At 47.7% G+C, this 17861-nt stretch overlaps 1 protein-coding gene across 1 annotated transcript in view; it reads right to left on the minus strand.

The window, feature by feature from the left end:
• Positions 1-17861, minus strand: part of msraa (methionine sulfoxide reductase Aa) — an 87667-nt gene that overhangs the window by 40390 nt on the left and 29416 nt on the right. The window contains exons 2-3 of the mRNA XM_029750561.1: positions 3115-3183; positions 674-793 (exon numbers count right to left, since the gene is read on the minus strand). Of these exons, the coding sequence (XP_029606421.1) occupies positions 674-793; positions 3115-3183 (189 nt within the window). The remainder of the gene's footprint in view (positions 1-673; positions 794-3114; positions 3184-17861) is intronic.

Raw genomic sequence — 17861 nt, forward strand, 5'->3', positions numbered from 1 at the left:
AGTAGGGTGTGGGGTCATTGTTGAGTAGGGTGTGGGGTCATTGTTGAGTAGGGTGTGGGGGCACTGTTGAGTGGGGTGTGGGGTCACTGTTGAGTGGGGTGTGGGGTCATTGTTGAGTAGGGTGTGGGGTCACTGTTGAGTAGGGTGTGGGGTCACTGTTGAGTAGGGTGTGGGGGCACTGTTGAGTAGGGTGTGGGGGTCATTGTTGAGTAGGGTGTGTGGTCACTGTTGAGTAGGGTGTGGGGGTCATTGTTGAGTAGGGTGTGTGGTCACTGTTGAGTAGGGTGTGGGGTCATTGTTGAGTAGGGTGTGGGGGGCACTGTTGAGTGGGGTGTGGGGGTCACTGTTGAGTGGGGTGTGGAGTCACTGTTGAGTGGGGTGTGGGGGTCACTGTTGAGTGGGGTGTGGGGTCACTGTTGAGTGGGGTGTGGGGGTCACTGTTGAGTGGGGTGGGGGGTCACTGTTGAGTGGGGTCACTGTTGAGTGGGGTGTGGGGTCACTGTTGAGTGGGGTGTGGGGTCACTGTTGAGTGGGGTGTGGGGTCACTGTTGAGTGGGGTGTGGGGTCACTGTTGAGTGGGTGGGGGGTTACTGTTGAGTGGGGTGTGGGGTCACTGTTGAGTGGGGTGTGGGGTCACTGTTGAGTGGGGTGTGGGGTCACTGTTGAGTGTTACCTGTGCAGGTCTCTTCGTAGGTGGGGTTGGGGGTGAGGCCTCCAGCATAGCCCACCTGGGTGGAGTAGACTCCCTTCTGCTTCCAGAACTTTCTCTCTGCGCCCCAGAAACAGCCCATCCCTTTAAGACAACACAGCTCAGTCAGAAACAGACCATCCCTTTAAGACAACACATCTCAGTCAGAAACAGACCATCCCTTTAAGACAACACATCTCAGTCAGAAACAGACCATCCCTTTAAAAGTCCAATGCAGCCGTTTTTATCTCAATATCAAATCATTTCTGGGTAAATATAAAATACCTTACTGTGATTGTTTTCAATTAATGAATGGCCGAAAAAAAAAACTTTTGCTAGGACTTTTGCTAGGACTGTCTGGGAGTGGTCTGAGCGGGGAGGGGAAAAGTGAAAACTAGCTGGAACTCTCTTTCCTATTGGTATATTAACTAATTTACAGCCTGGTGATCACACCAGGCAGGCCAAGTCTCCATCCCACCAAAACAGACTGACATTTCAGGCAGTCCTTTCAAACAACTCTTACACTAAAAGGGAATTATCATAATTTTCATAATTTTACAGTATTATTACAACCTCGTAGTGTGAATATAAAACACAGAAAAATCATGTTTTTGACTGCACTGGGCCTTTAACACAACACACTCCAGTCAGAAACATCCCATCCCTTTAACACAACACACCCCAGTCAGAAACATCCCATCCCTTTAACACAACACACCCCAGTCAGAAACAACCCATCCCTTTAACACAACACACCCCAGTCAGAAACATCCCATCCCTTTAAGACAACACACCCCAGTCAGAAACATCCCATCCCTTTAAGACAACACACCCCAGTCAGAAACATCCCATCCCTTTAAGACAACACACCCCAGTCAGAAACATCCCATCCCTTTAAAACAACACACCCCAGTCAGAAACATCCCATCCCTTTAAGACAACACACCCCAGTCAGAAACATCCCATCCCTTTAAGACAACACACCCCAGTCAGAAACATCCCATCCCTTTAAGACAACACACCCCAGTCAGAAACATCCCATCCCTTTAAGACAACACACCCCAGTCAGAAACATCCCATCCCTTTAAGACGACACACCAGTCAGAAACGGACGGACAGGCATAGATGGATGGATGGATGGATAGTTAGAAAAATGCAATAAATAGATGAGTGGATGAAGGGAATAAAATCCTGAACCAGTGGCAATTTCAGACCTAGTATTAGGCTTATGTTGAGTACAAATGTATTATATCATACCCTGGCTGACTGGGCTCTCATGCACCTTGTTTATTGGACGATGTTGCTCTGGTCTCGATACCTCTCTTAGGTGTGAAATGAATACAACAGCCCACACACACTGATACAACCCATTAAAACCCTCCCACGACACTGAGGTGTATAGTCTGTCAGCAGGGAACACATCCAGTCACCTCCATAAAGGTCTTTGGATTTAGTGTCTAATCAAACCATAGTGTTCCTTGGTTATCAGATGTACTGTGGGCCTGTAAAAACAACCCACATAAAACTAATACCCACTGTAAACATTTAGCACCAAGTAATACTCCCCCACCAAATAAAACAGTAAAAATATATTCGGGTACAGTTTAAAAGCGGTTATCCACAGTCATTCATTCCCCCGATTGGGTGGAGTGATTTATCTGAGAAACCAAATGATTGGTGAGCTGGGTTTTCTCTCCATGCAGTACTGAAGAGCTGAGTGGGGCTCAGGCAGTTTGCCTCGATGTGTGTGTGAGAGGTTTTTTGTGTGTGTGAGGTGATTGGGACTGAAGAGGCTCCTACACGGCTCCTACACACACACGCACACACACACGCACACGCACACACACACACACGCTCACGTACACACACCTTTGTGTTTGGGAGCGAATGTTAGAGTATTAACACAAGGTAGTTCTGAACGTAGCCAATCACTGGCACAGCGGTAACGGGGGGGGGGTAGAAGACAGGCTTTTGTAGAGTCAAGGGTAACTGGCAACTTTTAAGGTGATCCACGGGAGGCTTTGTGATTTGAAATGCTCTGCGGGTCACAAGTGCATGTAAGGCTGTTTTAAAACATGCTTATTTGTACACAGGCCCGGGAGATAAAGAGGCTGATTTCTCTGCTGTCTGTCCTGATGGATTACGCAGTTTGACTCCCCGAATGGAGAAAAGAGGAGCTGAACTAATGCATTTTATTAAAGAGATCCTTATCACCCCTTGCAATTAATCTCTACACCCCCTCCTCCTACTCTATCCTCTCTCTCTCCTTTCATTTTGTTTTGAACGTCTTTTTCTGAACCTAACTGAGTATCAGGGGAGGGGGGACTAATTATACTACACTGTCTGGATGCCATCCTCCCCCGTTTCCCCTCTCCTCTCCCCCGGCCCCCAACTTCCTCCTCCCTCTCCTCATATGGATCACCTACCAAACGTAGCCATCTGCAGTCCCTCGGGGAATGGTGGTACGGTCCTGTTGCCGTTGACGTCGTGCTTGGCTGTAGGACACACAGGGAACAATGGAGAGAGTCTCTGTTAGTCAAACACACAGACAGTCCATCACACACACACACACACACACACACCACACACCACACACACCACACACACACCACACACACACCACACACACACACACACACCACACACACACACACACACACTACCATCCACCTACAGTCTCCACACCACTGATGCAATACACACAATGACTGTCCATTGTGAGAGACTTTGGTGTATCTGGTGTGTAAGGACTGCAGAGGCATTACAGTAGCTAGCGTTGCCATCGCAAACAATGAAAGAAAGTGAACATTCACCTGGGGGTTTTTGCAACATGCGCACATACACTGACCCATTTAAACATTCCCATTCATCTCATCCATGATTTTATAGCAGCTGCGATCTCTCCAATCAACTGACAAAGCCAGAGGTGGAAGAAGCCCATTGGGGCCTCGGAGCCACCTGGCTGCGCTAATGTGCGTTAGTGTCTGTGTGTGTGTGTGTGTGTGTGTGTGTGTGTGTGTCTGTACTGCAGATGGCCTGATGTTGTGGAGGGCAGTGTGTGGATTAGGATAAATGTGGGGGAGTGAGCCCAACATCTGGAGCTAGCCAAGCCCTTCCTGTGCTGTGTCCTCACGCATGGGTGCGTTGCCATGGCAGCTAGGCGTGCCGATACAGCCAGCTGGAGACCGAGCGCCAGGCAATCTACTGCAGCACCATATCCACACGCCCATCATAGACCCCCCCAACTGTCTGTCTGTCAGTCTCTCTGTCTGTCAGTCAGTCAGTCAGTCTGTCTGTCTGTCTGTCTGTCTGTCTGTCTGTCTGTCTCTCTGTCTGTCAGTCTGTCTTTCTCTCTGTCAGTCACTCTCTGTCTCTCTGGCACTCTGTCTCTCTGTCAGTCAGTCTCTCTGTCTGTCAGTCTGTCTGTCAGTCTCTCTGTCTGTCAGTCTCTCTGTCAATCAGTCTCTCTGTCACTCTGTCTCCATGTCAGTCAGTCTCTCTGTCTCTCTGTCACCCTGTCGGTCAGTCTCTCTGTCAGTCAGTCTCTCTCCCAGTCAGACTCTGTCTCTGTCACTCTGTCAGTCAGTCTCTCTGGCACTCTGTCTCTCTGTCAGTCAGTCTCTCTCCCAGTCAGACTCTGTCTCTGTCACTCTGTCAGTCAGTCTCTCTGTCAGTCAGTCTCTCTGGCACTCTGTCTCTCTGTCAGTCAGTCTCTCTCCCAGTCAGACTCTGTCTCTGTCACTCTGTCAGTCAGTCTCTCTGTCAGTCAGTCTCTCTGGCACTCTGTCTCTCTGTCAGTCAGTCTTTCTGTCAGTTAGTCTCTCTGCCAGTCTGTCTTTCTGTCAGTCAGTCTCTCTGTCTCTCTGTCACTCTGTCTCTGTCAGTTAGTCTCTCTGTCAGTTAGTCTCTCTGTCAGTAAGTCCATCAATCCTTTATCAGTCACAGTCATAATGTTGCGTACACCAATCTACACCAAGACCTACATAGAAGAGATTAGGGGCTAGGGAAAAGAGCTAGAGGTTGTTAGACCAGGATAGGCCATCTCTACTTGAAAGGACAAAGCTGGTGCATGTATATATGCTCCTGTCCTCTGCACTATGTGGCTCCATGATAATATCATCTGCATGGCCGCTCTAACTCCCCGCTGCAGAGGCATACTTTCCTTTTATTCTCCTGTGATGTGAAACATGCTGTGATGTGAAACATGTTGTGATGTGAAACATGTTGAGATGTGAAACATGTTGTGATGTGAAACATGTTGTGATGTGAAACATGTTGAGATGTGAAACATGTTGTGATGTGAAACATGTTGTGATGTGAAACATGTTGTGATGTGAAACATGTTGTGATGTGAAACATGCTGTGATGTGAAACATGCTGTGATGTGAAACATGCTGTGATGTGAAACATGTTGAGATGTGAAACATGTTGTGATGTGAAACATGTTGTGATGTGAAACATGCTGTGATGTGAAACATGTTGTGATGTGAAACATGTTGTGATGTGAAACATGTTGTGATGTGAAACATGCTGTGATGTGAAACATGCTGTGATGTGATACATGTTGTGATGTGAAACATGTTGTGATGTGAAACATGCTGTGATGTGAAACATGTTGTGATGTGAAACATGCTGTGATGTGAAACATGCTGTGATGTGAAACATGTTGTGATGTGAAACATGTTGTGATGTGAAACATGCTGTGATGTGAAACATGTTGTGATGTGAAACATGCTGTGATGTGAAACATGTTTTGTGAAACATGTTGTGATGTGAAACATGTTGTGATGTGAAACATGCTGTGATGTGAAACATGCTGTGATGTGAAACATGTTGTGATGTGAAACATGATGTGATGTGAAACATGTTGTGATGTGAAACATGTTGTGATGTGAAACATGTTGTGATGTGAAACATGTTGTGATGTGAAACATGATGTGATGTGGGCTGTGGCGCTCGGCTGTGAGTTTAAAGAAACCCCGGGCTTCCATAAATACACACACAACCTATGTCTGTGACTATACAGTCGATTTAGAGGATTTCATTTCCAGAACCGGTCACATTTGTATTCATACAAAAAGTTGGCAAGGTTAGTAAGACGGAAAAGACGTTCAACCCTCCTTCTGTGTTTGTGTAAAAACTCTGTCGTGTTGGCCTGAGTGGCAGAAGACCCACTGAGAGGCTCTGACTCCTGGCCAGCTTCAATAAACCCCCTCCACTTTGGAATGTGGAAGAGTGCTGCTACAGTGCTGTGAACAGACAGGCTAGCGTGGAGCCTAACTGGGCCTAACTCATTTCATCTGGGAGAGTGGAGTGAGGAGAATGCATTAGAACAGACATCATTAAATCACTTTTACATCCACACTGCTCACCAACCAGCCCAGAATGTCTCACAAAATACAGATTTCAGCATACAGGGACTCTCATGATACATGTAGCATAATAGTGACTTTGTGGCGTGGCGAGAATCTGTCTCCGCACCACGTGCTCTCACCACTGGTGTCCCCCAGGGCTCTGTTCTAGGCCCTCTCCTATTCTCACTATACACCAAGTCACTTGGCTCGGTCATATCCTCACATGGTCTCTCCTATCATTGCTACGCAGACGACACACAATTAATCTTCTCCTTTCCCCCTTCTGATAACCAGGTGGCAAATCGCATCTCTGCATGTCTGGCAGACATATCAGTGTGGATGACGACTCACCACCTCAAGCTGAACCTCGGCAAGACGGAGCTGCTCCTCCTCCCAGGGAAGGACTGCCCGTTCCATGATCTCGCCATCACGGTTGACAACTCCCTTGTGTCCTCCTCCCAGAGTGCTAAGAACCTTGGCGTGACCCTGGACAACACCCTGTCGTTCTCCACTAACATCAAGGCGGTGACCCGATCCTGTAGGTTCATGCTCTACAACATTCGCAGAGTACGACCCTGCCTCACACAGGAAGCGGCGCAGGTCCTAGTCCAGGCACTTGTCATCTCCCGTCTGGATTACTGCAACTCGCTGTTGGCTGGGCTCCCTGCCTGTGCCATTAAACCCCTACAACTCATCCAGAACGCCGCAGCCTGTCTGGTGTTCAACCTTCCCAAGTTCTCTCACGTCACCCCGCTCCTCCGCTCTCTCCACTGGCTTCCAGTTGAAGCTCGCATCCGCTACAAGTCCATGCTGCTTGCCTACGGAGCTGTGAGGGGAACGGCACCTCCGTACCTTCAGGCTCTGATCAGGCCCTACACCCAAACAAGGGCACTGCGTTCATCCACCTCTGGCCTGCTCGCCTCCCTACCTCTGAAGAAGCACAGCTCCCGCTCAGCCCAGTCAAAACTGTTCGCTGCTCTGGCACCCCAATGGTGGAACAAGCTCCCTCACGACGCCAGAACAGCGGAGTCAATCACCACCTTCCGGAGACACCTGAAACACCACCTCTTTAAGGAATACCTGGGATAGGATAAAGTAATCCTTCTACCCCCCCCCCCCCGAAAGATTTAGATGCACTATTGTAAAGTGGTTGTTCCACTGGATATCTTAAGGTGATTTGTAAGTCGCTCTGGATAAGAGCGTCTGCTAAATGACTTAAATGTAAATGTAAATGTCACTGTTTTACCTCAGCTTCATTTCTAGTTGTATGGACCCTGCAGCACTGCTGTGGGTGAACCATAGGTTTAACATCGTTGCATTGTGGAGTATCAGTGGTGGGCTAAAGGGTAAGCAGCCCTGGACTGACCAGAGAGAATAGCAGTGCTAGGGGGGTATTAGCCTAATCTTCAATGCATCCATGGCATTCTGCTGTGGCCATACCATAGGGCCCATACATCCACCCACAGACAGCCTTTTGACTTTCCCTGCCACTATAGCGCCACACACTAATGCTCACCACGCAGCCCCAGTCCCTATACCCCAGCCCCTATACCCCAGCCCCAGTCCCTATACCCCAGCCCCAGTCCCTATACCCCAGCCCCTATACCCCAGCCCCAGTCCCTATACCCCGGCCCCAGTCCCTATACCCCAGCCCCAGTCTCTATACCCCAGCCCCAGTCCCTATACCCCAGCCAGTCCCTATACCCCAGCCAGTCCCTATACCCCAGCCCCAGTCCCTATACCCCAGCCCCTATAACCCAGCCCCAGTCCCTATACCCCAGACGCAGTCCCTATACCCCAGCCTCAGACCCAATACCCCAGCCCCAGCCCGTATACCCCAGCCCCTATACCCCAGCCCCAGCCCGTATACCCCAGCCCTATACCCCAGCCCGTATACCCCAGCCCCTATACCCCAGCCCGTATACCCCAGCCCCTATACCCCAGCCCGTATACCCCAGCCCCAGCCCCAATCCCTATAACCTTGCCCCAGTCCCTATACCCCAGCCCCAGTCCCTATACTCCAGCCCCTATACCCCAGCCCCAGTCCCTATACCCCAGCCCCTATATTAGAGGTCGACCGATTAATCGGAATGGCTGATTAATTAGGGCCGATTTCAAGTTTTCATAACAATCGCAAATCGGTATTTTTGGACGCTGATTTGGCATTTTTTTTTTTGACCTTTATTTAACTAGGCAAGTCAGTTAAGAACACAGTCTTATTTTCAATGACGGCCTAGGAACGGTGGGTTAACTGCCTTGTTCAGGGGCAGAACGACAGATTTTTACCTTGTCAGCTCGGGGATTTAATCTTGCAACCTTACGGTTAGCTAGCCCAACGCTCTAACCACCTGCTTTACATTGCACTCCACGAGGAGCCTGCCTGTTACGCGAATGCAGTAAGAAGCCAAGGTAAGTTGCTTGCTAGCATTCGTCACATGTGACAAATACAATTTGATTTGATACCCCAGCCCCTATACCCAGCCCCAGTCCCTATACCCCAGCCCCTATACCCCAGCCCCAGTCCCTATACCCCAGCCCCAGTCCCTATACCCCAGCCCCTATACCCCAGCCCCAGGCCCTATACCCCAGCCCCAGTCCCTATACCCCAGACCCAGTCCCTATACCCCAGCCCCAGTCCCTATACCCCAGACGCAGTCCCTATACCCCAGCCTCAGACCCAATACCCCAGCCCCAGACCCTATACCACAGCCCCTATACCCCAACCCCAGCCATAGCCCCAATACCCCAGCTCCAGCCCCAGCCCTAGCCTCAATCCCATGCAACCCCATACACAAGCGCCAGCCCTAGTCCCAGCCCCAGCTCTAGCCCTAGTCCCAGCCCTAGTCCCAGCCCTAGTCCCAGCTCTAGTCCCAGCCCCAGCTCTAGCCCTAGTCCCAGCCCTAGTCCCAGCTCTAGTCCCAGCCCCAGCTCCAGCCCTAGTCCCAGCCCTAGTCCCAGCCCCAGCTCTAGCCCTAGTCCCAGCCCTAGTCCCAGCTCTAGTCCCAGCCCCAGCTCCAGCCCTAGTCCCAGCCCTAGTCCCAGCCCCAGCTCTAGCCCTAGTCCCAGCCCTAGTCCCAGCTCTAGTCCCAGCTCTAGCCCTAGTCCCAGCCCCAGCTCTAGCCCTAGTCCCAGCCCTAGTCCCAGCTCTAGTCCCAGCTCTAGCCCTAGTCCCAGCTCTAGCCCTAGTCCCAGCCCCAGCTCTAGCCCTAGTCCCAGCGACTAGCGGTTCTGGGGGGTGCAGGGGGGGCCAGTGCCCCTGTGACAACAATTTTGGACCCCCTAAATGTGGAGTATGAAATAATTTTTACATAACTAATTTTTGCTATCGTTCTTTTTTTACATCCGTTATTAGACAGTGGCAACGCGGAACACTAATTTAACCCGCACATTTTCTAGAGGGATGACTTTAGGCGGAACACAACAGTATCATACCACATGCAAAACGATATGACAACAATAACGTCTAATGTAACTGGCCCTAGCTTGGCCCCCCCCAGTTGAAATGGTCTAGAACCGCCACTGGTCCCAGCCCCTCCAGTCTCATTATCTTAGTGTGGTGGCAGTAATCACAGCGATTGGGGAACAACAGAACAGAAGCATGTTCATTAACGCCCCCCGCTGTAAAATAAACAATCTAAATGTAAATGTCAGCATGGAAAGACAATGAGTCCAGACAGAATATTAATGACTCGCCTCTACCACACTTTGCTGCGCTACGCTCTGCTCAGTGTGTGTGTGTGTGTGTGTGTGTGTGAGCCTCCCTGACTCCCCCAACCCCCCTAGCCTCCACCAGCGGCCCCCTTTATCCCCCACCATGTACCAAACTGCTCCCTGTCACCCTGCCCCCCAGGACACATGTCCCCCTCCATCCCTGCTACACATGAAGCCACTGTGAAGGGCAGTCGCCATCACGGGCACACATTGTTCACACACACACTCACCCACAAACACACTCTGAAATTGAAGAGATAGGTTTCGAAAAATACAACTAATACTACGCTATTTATTTGACAGGAAGATTGTAAAGAAATACATCTACATTGTTGGCCCTTTCTCTTAAAGATTCACAGAAAGAAAGCTGCTCCATAAATGAAGAATAGGAGAGGAATATAAGAGTGTGTTTCTTTTAGCCTCACAAAAGTGCTCAGGCTAATGCGTTTTGACTCGCACACGGCCTTCAGCCGAGCGTGATAAACTAAAGCCTGTCTTTAGCACTCAAAATGGCAGGGGACACACAGATAGGGGGAAAAAATAGCGTTTTCTAAAAGAAAAGGAGAAAAAAATACCACAGACAAAATGTTTTTGAGCACTTTCATTAATATTCACGTTTATCTTTCCCTTGACAGACAACACAAAAAGGATTTTTTACATACACTCATTCTTTTATGCCACGTCTTTGATAGGACATCGCTTCCTTTCCTTCCTCTATCTCTTCAGGAATTACAGTAAGATTGCTTGTTGATTAATTGAATTTACATTTTCTGTATTGGAGCGCTTCAGCCTCCACCACACAGATGACACTTATTGGATTGTGAAAGAATTGTTTAACCTTGCATTAAAATTCACATCACCAGCGAGTTACTTTGCAAAAACATCACAAGGACACACTACTACACACATACATACATGCAAGGACGGACGAGGAGGAGAGAATGAAGACTGAGGCTTGAATATAACAAAGAACGTGTTTTTGAAGTAACCTTACGAGAGAAGGTATCTTTTGAATATTATCATACGACATCATATTATCATTTTCATGAGTATGTCTCTCTCTTTAAACGTGGGAATGTAACTACCACCACAGAAGAAGGGAGGAGCAGTAAAAGCAAAGCACTTTATTCACATGAATAATTAAACAGCATGAAGTCCTACTCTAGTGTTTCTCTCTCTCTCTGTGTATTTGTCTCTCTCTCTCTCTCTCTCTCTCTCTCTCTCTATGTGTGTGACTATGTAAATCCAGCTGCAGTGGGAGAAGAACATCAGTATGACTCTATGTGATGGAACAATTCAGACAGGGGAAGCTGAATTTGGCTTTTTTGCCCCTTCAACCCACTCTCCACTACCCTGCCTTGTAAGCGCTTCCTCTCCCCCTCCCATCTCTCTGAGGGAGGGTAGGATATGACTAACTAGCCTGGCCTGGAGCTCCTTTTCCCAGCGCCCCCAAAAAACTGTCGGAATAATGAGGATAATCATGGAGCAGGCCTTATCTGGGGTGGCATTTGCACTCTCCCTTCCGCCCGCCTGCCTCCCTGCGCTATCTGTCCCCTCAACACAGTCCCTCCCCTAGTTAGTGCTGCTCTACTTCCAGCCACTCAGACCGGCCAGCCCAACTGTATCTGGGCAGGGCTGCTCATGTGGCAGCCTATTAGCACTGAGAATTAACCGCAAACATATGAGTCAGTTCATGTATACGGTACGAAAGCATGTGTGAGTTATCTCTGGATGTTTATGCAGGGAGTGAGTAAGCATTGATCTAGGCCCGGTTTCCTAAAAGCATCTCAAGGCTAAGTCCATCATTAAAACCTTCACAGGAGCATTGTTAACCCTTCGAGCTGTTCCCCAAAACAATCGTTATAAGCGTTGCACTTGAAAACGCTCGTAATCGTGCGCCTGCCTCTCAGACCACTCGTAGAACAGCTACGTGTGTCCTTAGATGATTTTTTTGCCCTCTCACGTCACGTTATACATCGAATATCTTCGCTAAACACAGAATCCCACGGTTTATCTGTATCTCTGTGACCGCCGGTAACTTCAGAACAAAGTTGCCAATGTCTTTGCATTTGATACGAACAGGTTACGTATAAAAATATGTTTCAAATGAAAACCGAGATGACTGCATTAAAATATAAACAGCGGGCTATAGGCCTATTTCAATCATGTTGAAAAACATTTCATCTTCAATCAGTTGAGTTCTATTTTGGTACTTGTAGCCTACTGTCTGTAATTTGTCTCAATATATTTCATGATGTGTAGCCGTGCGCAATGATGTGCAAAATCAGTGATTTAATGCATTTTTATTGGGTAAGCACTAGAATAAGCCGTCTCAATATTTGCAGCCATAGTCGGTAATATCTATCTAAGAGCTGATCCGATATCAGTATTGTGAAATAATTATAATGTCAAGGCAAGATTTGAATGGAGAAAGCTGATCTGAGAGCAAATCGCTCCATTTCTTTCGATCCTATCAGTATGGACACACGCTCCGACGACACCCACAGCGACCATTCTCTCTGTGTGGTGTTTTGGGAAACATGTTACATCTTCGGCCGTCGTAGGAAAGACGCATCATTAAAAACACCCGTAAGCCTAAATTCCATCCCTATCAGGAAGCCAGGTCCTGGGGTATTATTGTTCACGCACACAGATAGTGTGCCGTTTAGAGAGAGTCACAATGTGTCCTCTACTGAGGAGCGATGGACTACAACAGATGTATCTATCTGTCCTGTCCAGTCCAGGGGAGTAAAGGACCTTGTGATGAAGGGCTGGGTACACATCCTCTCTGTCTAACTGATGGCGTCTGGGAGGTGGACACATCCATAACGTCATCCCTTCTCGTCCCTCTCTACCTCCCTGGTCTAAGGGTGGGTACCACTCCCCCCAGGGCTCTTTGACTGGAGTACAGAGAGTCTACTTTAGTCCCACTCATGGGCGCTAATGGCTAGCAATAGTTTACAGTTACAGTGAAGTGGGCACTAATTTAAAGATACACTCTGAGATCTTAAGCACAACAAATTCATAGCATATCGCACACATTTCTAAATTCATATAATATCATACAAATTGCAAAAGCTATAACATATCACAGGAAATGGATGACGTAGGACACAACAAAACAGGGGACCACTTTTGGCTGGTGAGCACCACTTTCAAAACTCCTGGCTGAAATGATACAGAAGTTTGAGAGGTTTATTAGTTGTCCAACTAAATGCTTACTTGCAGGTTCCTCCTCGACAATGCAACAACAAGATATTGTAATGAACACGATGGGAGACAGACAGCTGGTTTCAAGTGCAGGGTGCAGCAGGTGTTTATTGTAAAGGACCACAGGAGGAGGCAGGTAGCTGGGTCCAGGGGCAGGGGCAGGGGCAGGAAACAGTACAGGCAGGGAAAAGGCTAGTAACGTCATCCAGGAGATCAGGTAATAGGTTGATAACAGGAAATCTGATAGGTTAAAGTACAGGCAGGGAATAGGTTGATAACAGGAAATCTGATAGGTTAAAGTACAGGCAGGGAATAGGCAACAGGAGTCATTAGTGAGGCAGGCAAAAACGATCATACACAGGAGGATTAAATTACGGGAAAAACCAGCGCTCCGAAAGAAGTATCACAAAACAAACAATACCTCACAGTGATGGGGTGCAAAGAACTGAACTAAATAGTGTGTGATAATGACATACAGGTGTGTGAACAGGTGATCAGAATTCAGGTGATTTGAATCTGGAGAGTGAGCTGCGTTCAGGGGATCTATGTGTTTGAGGGTGTGAGCTGTGTTCAGGGGATCTATGTGTTTGAGGGTGTGAGCTGGAAAGTGAGCTGCGTTCAGGGGATCTATGTGTTTGAGGGTGTGAGCTGTGTTCAGGGGATCTATGTGTTTGAGGGTGTGAGCTGTGTTCAGGGGATCTATGTGTTTGAGGGTGTGAGCTGGAAAGTGAGCTGCGTTCAGGGGATCTATGTGTTTGAGGGTGTGAGCTGTGTTCAGGGGATCTATGTGTTTGAGAGTGTGCGCTGGAAAGTGAGCTGTGTTCAGGGGATCTATGTGTTTGAGGGTGTGAGCTGTGTTCAGGGGATCTATGTGTTTGAGGGTGTGAGCTGGAAAGTGAGCTGCGTTCAGGGGATCTATGTGTTTGAGGGTGTGAGCTGTGTTCAGGGGATCTATGTGTTTGAGAGTGTGAGCTGGAAAGTGAGCTGCGTTCAGGGGATCTATGTGTTTGAGGGTGTGAGCTGTGTTCAGGGGATCTATGTGTTTGAGAGTGTGAGCTGGAAAGTGAGCTGTGTTCAGGGGATCTATGTGTTTGAGGGTGTGAGCTGTGTTCAGGGGATCTATGTGTTTGAGGGTGTGAGCTGTGTTCAGGGGATCTATGTGTTTGAGGGTGTGAGCTGTGTTCAGGGGATCTATGTGTTTGAGAGTGTGAGCTGGAAAGTGAGCTGTGTTCAGGGGATCTATGTGTTTGAGGGTGTGAGCTGTGTTCAGGGGATCTATGTGTTTGAGGGTGTGAGCTGTGTTCAGGGGATCTATGTGTTTGAGGGTGTGAGCTGTGTTCAGGGGATCTATGTGTTTGAGAGTGTGAGTTGGAAGCGGACGTTACAGATATAAAAGATAAGAATACGAACGTAAAGTAAATGAAGAATGAACTAAGGAACTAATGACAAAGATTCTATTCATCTATGCTAAATAATGCAGTCACATACAATCTGGGGTGAAAGTAGATTTAATTTCTTACCGGTACAGGAGTGAAAAAAAATGCATAGGTCTAATCATAGAATCACATGTAGAATCCCTATTAATGTAGTATCTCCATGGGCCTAGTAGGATCCCTATTAATGTAGTATCTCCATGGGCCTAGTAGGATCCCTATTAATGTAGTATCTCCATGGGCCTAGTAGGATCCCTATTAATGTAGTATCTCCATGGGCCTAGTAGGATCCCTATTAATGTAGTATCTCCATGGGCCTAGTAGGATCCCTATTAATGTAGTATCTCCATGGGCCTAGTAGGATCCCTATTAATGTAGTATCTCCATGGGCCTAGTAGGATCCCTATTAATGTAGTATCTCCATGGGCCTAGTAGGCATAGTACAGATTTGTCATATAACTTTTATCATGTATTTTACCTTTTAATGTGGCATAAACACAACCAGTCGTGATGTTTTCGTCTGATTGTCAATGAATCACTTCAAAGGTGCTCCTTTGCACGTTTATCCACTCACAAAATAATTCCAGCATCCTAACAGTGCACTGTGCACCCACAATTTGATGAATGGAAAGAGACATCTGTTACAAAGAAACTAAGTGTTATGACTTTTGGCGATTGCCATTAGGCCTACTACACTTGTAGCCTGACTTGATGCATCCACTGCTGTGGAAATGTTAGTGTTTTCGTCGAACCACAACGCAATTTAGAGGGTATACCGCCTGTTTTCAAGTGAATTAGCACATTTTAATGCAGCTGATATGCGGTAATGATAAATATTGTTGTAAAGGCCAATAGTTTTCTTGTCATTTTGTGTTAATTATTGTGATAGGCTCACATTTTACCGGTATGCAGTAACCCCACTATGTCCGTACCGGACCGGCTTACTTTCACCCCTGCATGACAGCCAACTCTCAAGACATATAGCTTATCACATTCTTCTTATCGCAGTACATCCCTCACTCAGTACACACAGAACATGAGACAAAATACCAAACGTGTCCCTGTATCTGAAGCTCTGATGACTGATAACACTTTCCCCTCAGTCAGTTGATTCTCTGCACTTCTTCTTCACACACAGAGAACTGATTGGGTTTGGAATGTGCTGAATCAGCCTCACTGTGTTGGCTGTTAAGATGAACCCAACCCAGGACCAAACTCTAACACACAGGCTAAACTCTGCAGAGTCATCATTGATTACTGTGCAGTGACTTTGATGGAGGGAGACAATGTGGCCCAACAGCACAGAACGCTTTGAGCACAAGCCAAGAGACTCTAGTCCTCTATAATCTACAACCACCATACAGCACCAGACGTTTGGTCAATAGCCATTTGAAAAGTGCTTTGATGGGTATTATGATCTCGAGGCTTAACTTGTGGCAGTTTAACTCTGTGGCTTAAGAAAAGGCAGGACAGAAATCATTCCATCAAGACGGAGGAAGAAAATAAGCCATGAGAGGACATGGCAGAGGCTTAAGCAGAGCAACTTCAAAGATGACTCCGTGGAAGCAGGAAGCAGAACAGGAAGGAAGGGCTGCAACACACAGCCCACAGTGGCGCTTTGTCTCTAGTTCATTCAAAGGCTCTCTCTGGCAGAGATGCCATGCTAATGGCGATTGGGAGAGTGTGTGTGGATAGAGGGTGCAGCACAGTGGAGTGTGTGTGAAGCGATATGATATCTCTGGTTTGCACCCCCACTCAGTTCCCCTACAGCTCTCACCATGCTACAGTACAGATTAGCAGGCCAGCCCAGCCCTGGGAGTTGCAGTGCTCAGCCAGCCAGCAGACATGCTCTGGGGCTTGGGCAGAGGTTCTCTGGCTCGGGCCCCCTCCCCCAGGCTCTGCCTCCCCCGGCCTGGTCTGACATTGATACACTGAACAAAAATCTAAATGCAACATGTAACCATTTCAAAGATTTTATTGAGTTCATATAAGGAAATCAGTCAATTGAAATAAATTAATTACGCCCTAATCTATGGATTTCACATGACTGGGAATACAGATATGCATCTGTTGGTCACAGATACTTTAAAAAAAGTTAGCGGCATGAATCAGAAAACCAGTCAGTATCTGGTGTGACCACCATTTACCTCATGCAGCGCGACATCTCCTTCGCATAGAGTTGATCAGGCTGTTGATTATGGCCTGTGGAATGTTGTCCCACTCCTCTTCAATGGCTGTGCGAAGTTGCTGGATATTGGCGGGAACTGGAACACGCTGCCGTACATGTCGAAACAGAGCATCCCGAGCCTGATCAAACATGTCTAGTGAGGATACAGGCGATGGAAGAACTGGGACATGTTCAGCTTCCAGGAATTGTGTAAAGATCATTAGCATTATCATGCTGAAACGTGAGGTGATGGCGGTGGATGAATGGCAAGACAATGGGCCTCGGGATCTCGTCACGGTATCTCTGTGCATTCAAATGGCCATCGATCACAACGTTGACATCAGCAAACCGCTCGCCCACACAAACGCCATACACGCTGTCTGCCATCTGCCCGGTACAGGTGAAAACAGGATTCATCCATGAAGAGCTCACTTCTCCAGTGTGCCAGTGGCCATCGAAAGGTGAGCATTTTTCCTTCTGGTGTCGTTTAGGATGCCGAAGTGCAGTCAGGTCAAGACCCTGGTGAGGATGATGAGCTCACAGATGAGCTTCCCTGAGACGGTTTCTGACAGTTTGTGCTGAAATTCTTCGGTTGTGCAAACCCACAGTTTCATCAGCTGTCCGGGTGTAAGGGGTGTTTAACTGGCGGCAGAGAAGTCAGACGCAGGAGAGAAATAACTGTTTCCAACGGCACAGTTTATTACAAAAAAAACACCGGAAAACATAATAATAAAAATCAATGTGTAAACATAACCCGACGCACACCAGTACAGACGTACACAAACACTTACAATAAACAATGAGGGGAAACAGAGGGTTAAATACACAACATGTAATTGATGGGATTGGAAACAGGTGTGAAGGAAGACAAGACAAAACCAATGGAAAATGAAAGATGGATCAGTGATGGCTAGAAGGTCGGTGACGTCGAACACCTGAACAAGGAGAGGGACCGACTTCGGCGGAAGTCGTGACACCGGGTGGCTGGTCTCAGACAATCCCGCAGGTGAAGAAGTCGGATTTGGGGTCCTGGGCTGGTGTGGTTACACGTGGTCTGAAGTTGTGAGGCCAGTTGGAAGTACTGCCAAATTCACTAAAATGGAGTTGAATGCGGCTTATGGTAGAGAAATGAACATTAAATTCTCAGGCAACATCTCTGGTGGACATTCCTGCAGTCAGCATGCCAATTGCACGCTCCATCAAAACTTGAGACATCTGTGCACATTTTAGAGTGTCCTTTTATTGTCCCCAGCACAAGGTGCAGTTGTGTAATGATGTTTAATCAGCTTCTTAATATG

This window comes from Salmo trutta, chromosome 1 (genome assembly GCF_901001165.1).
Source record: "Salmo trutta chromosome 1, fSalTru1.1, whole genome shotgun sequence".
Taxonomy (NCBI): domain Eukaryota; kingdom Metazoa; phylum Chordata; class Actinopteri; order Salmoniformes; family Salmonidae; genus Salmo; species Salmo trutta.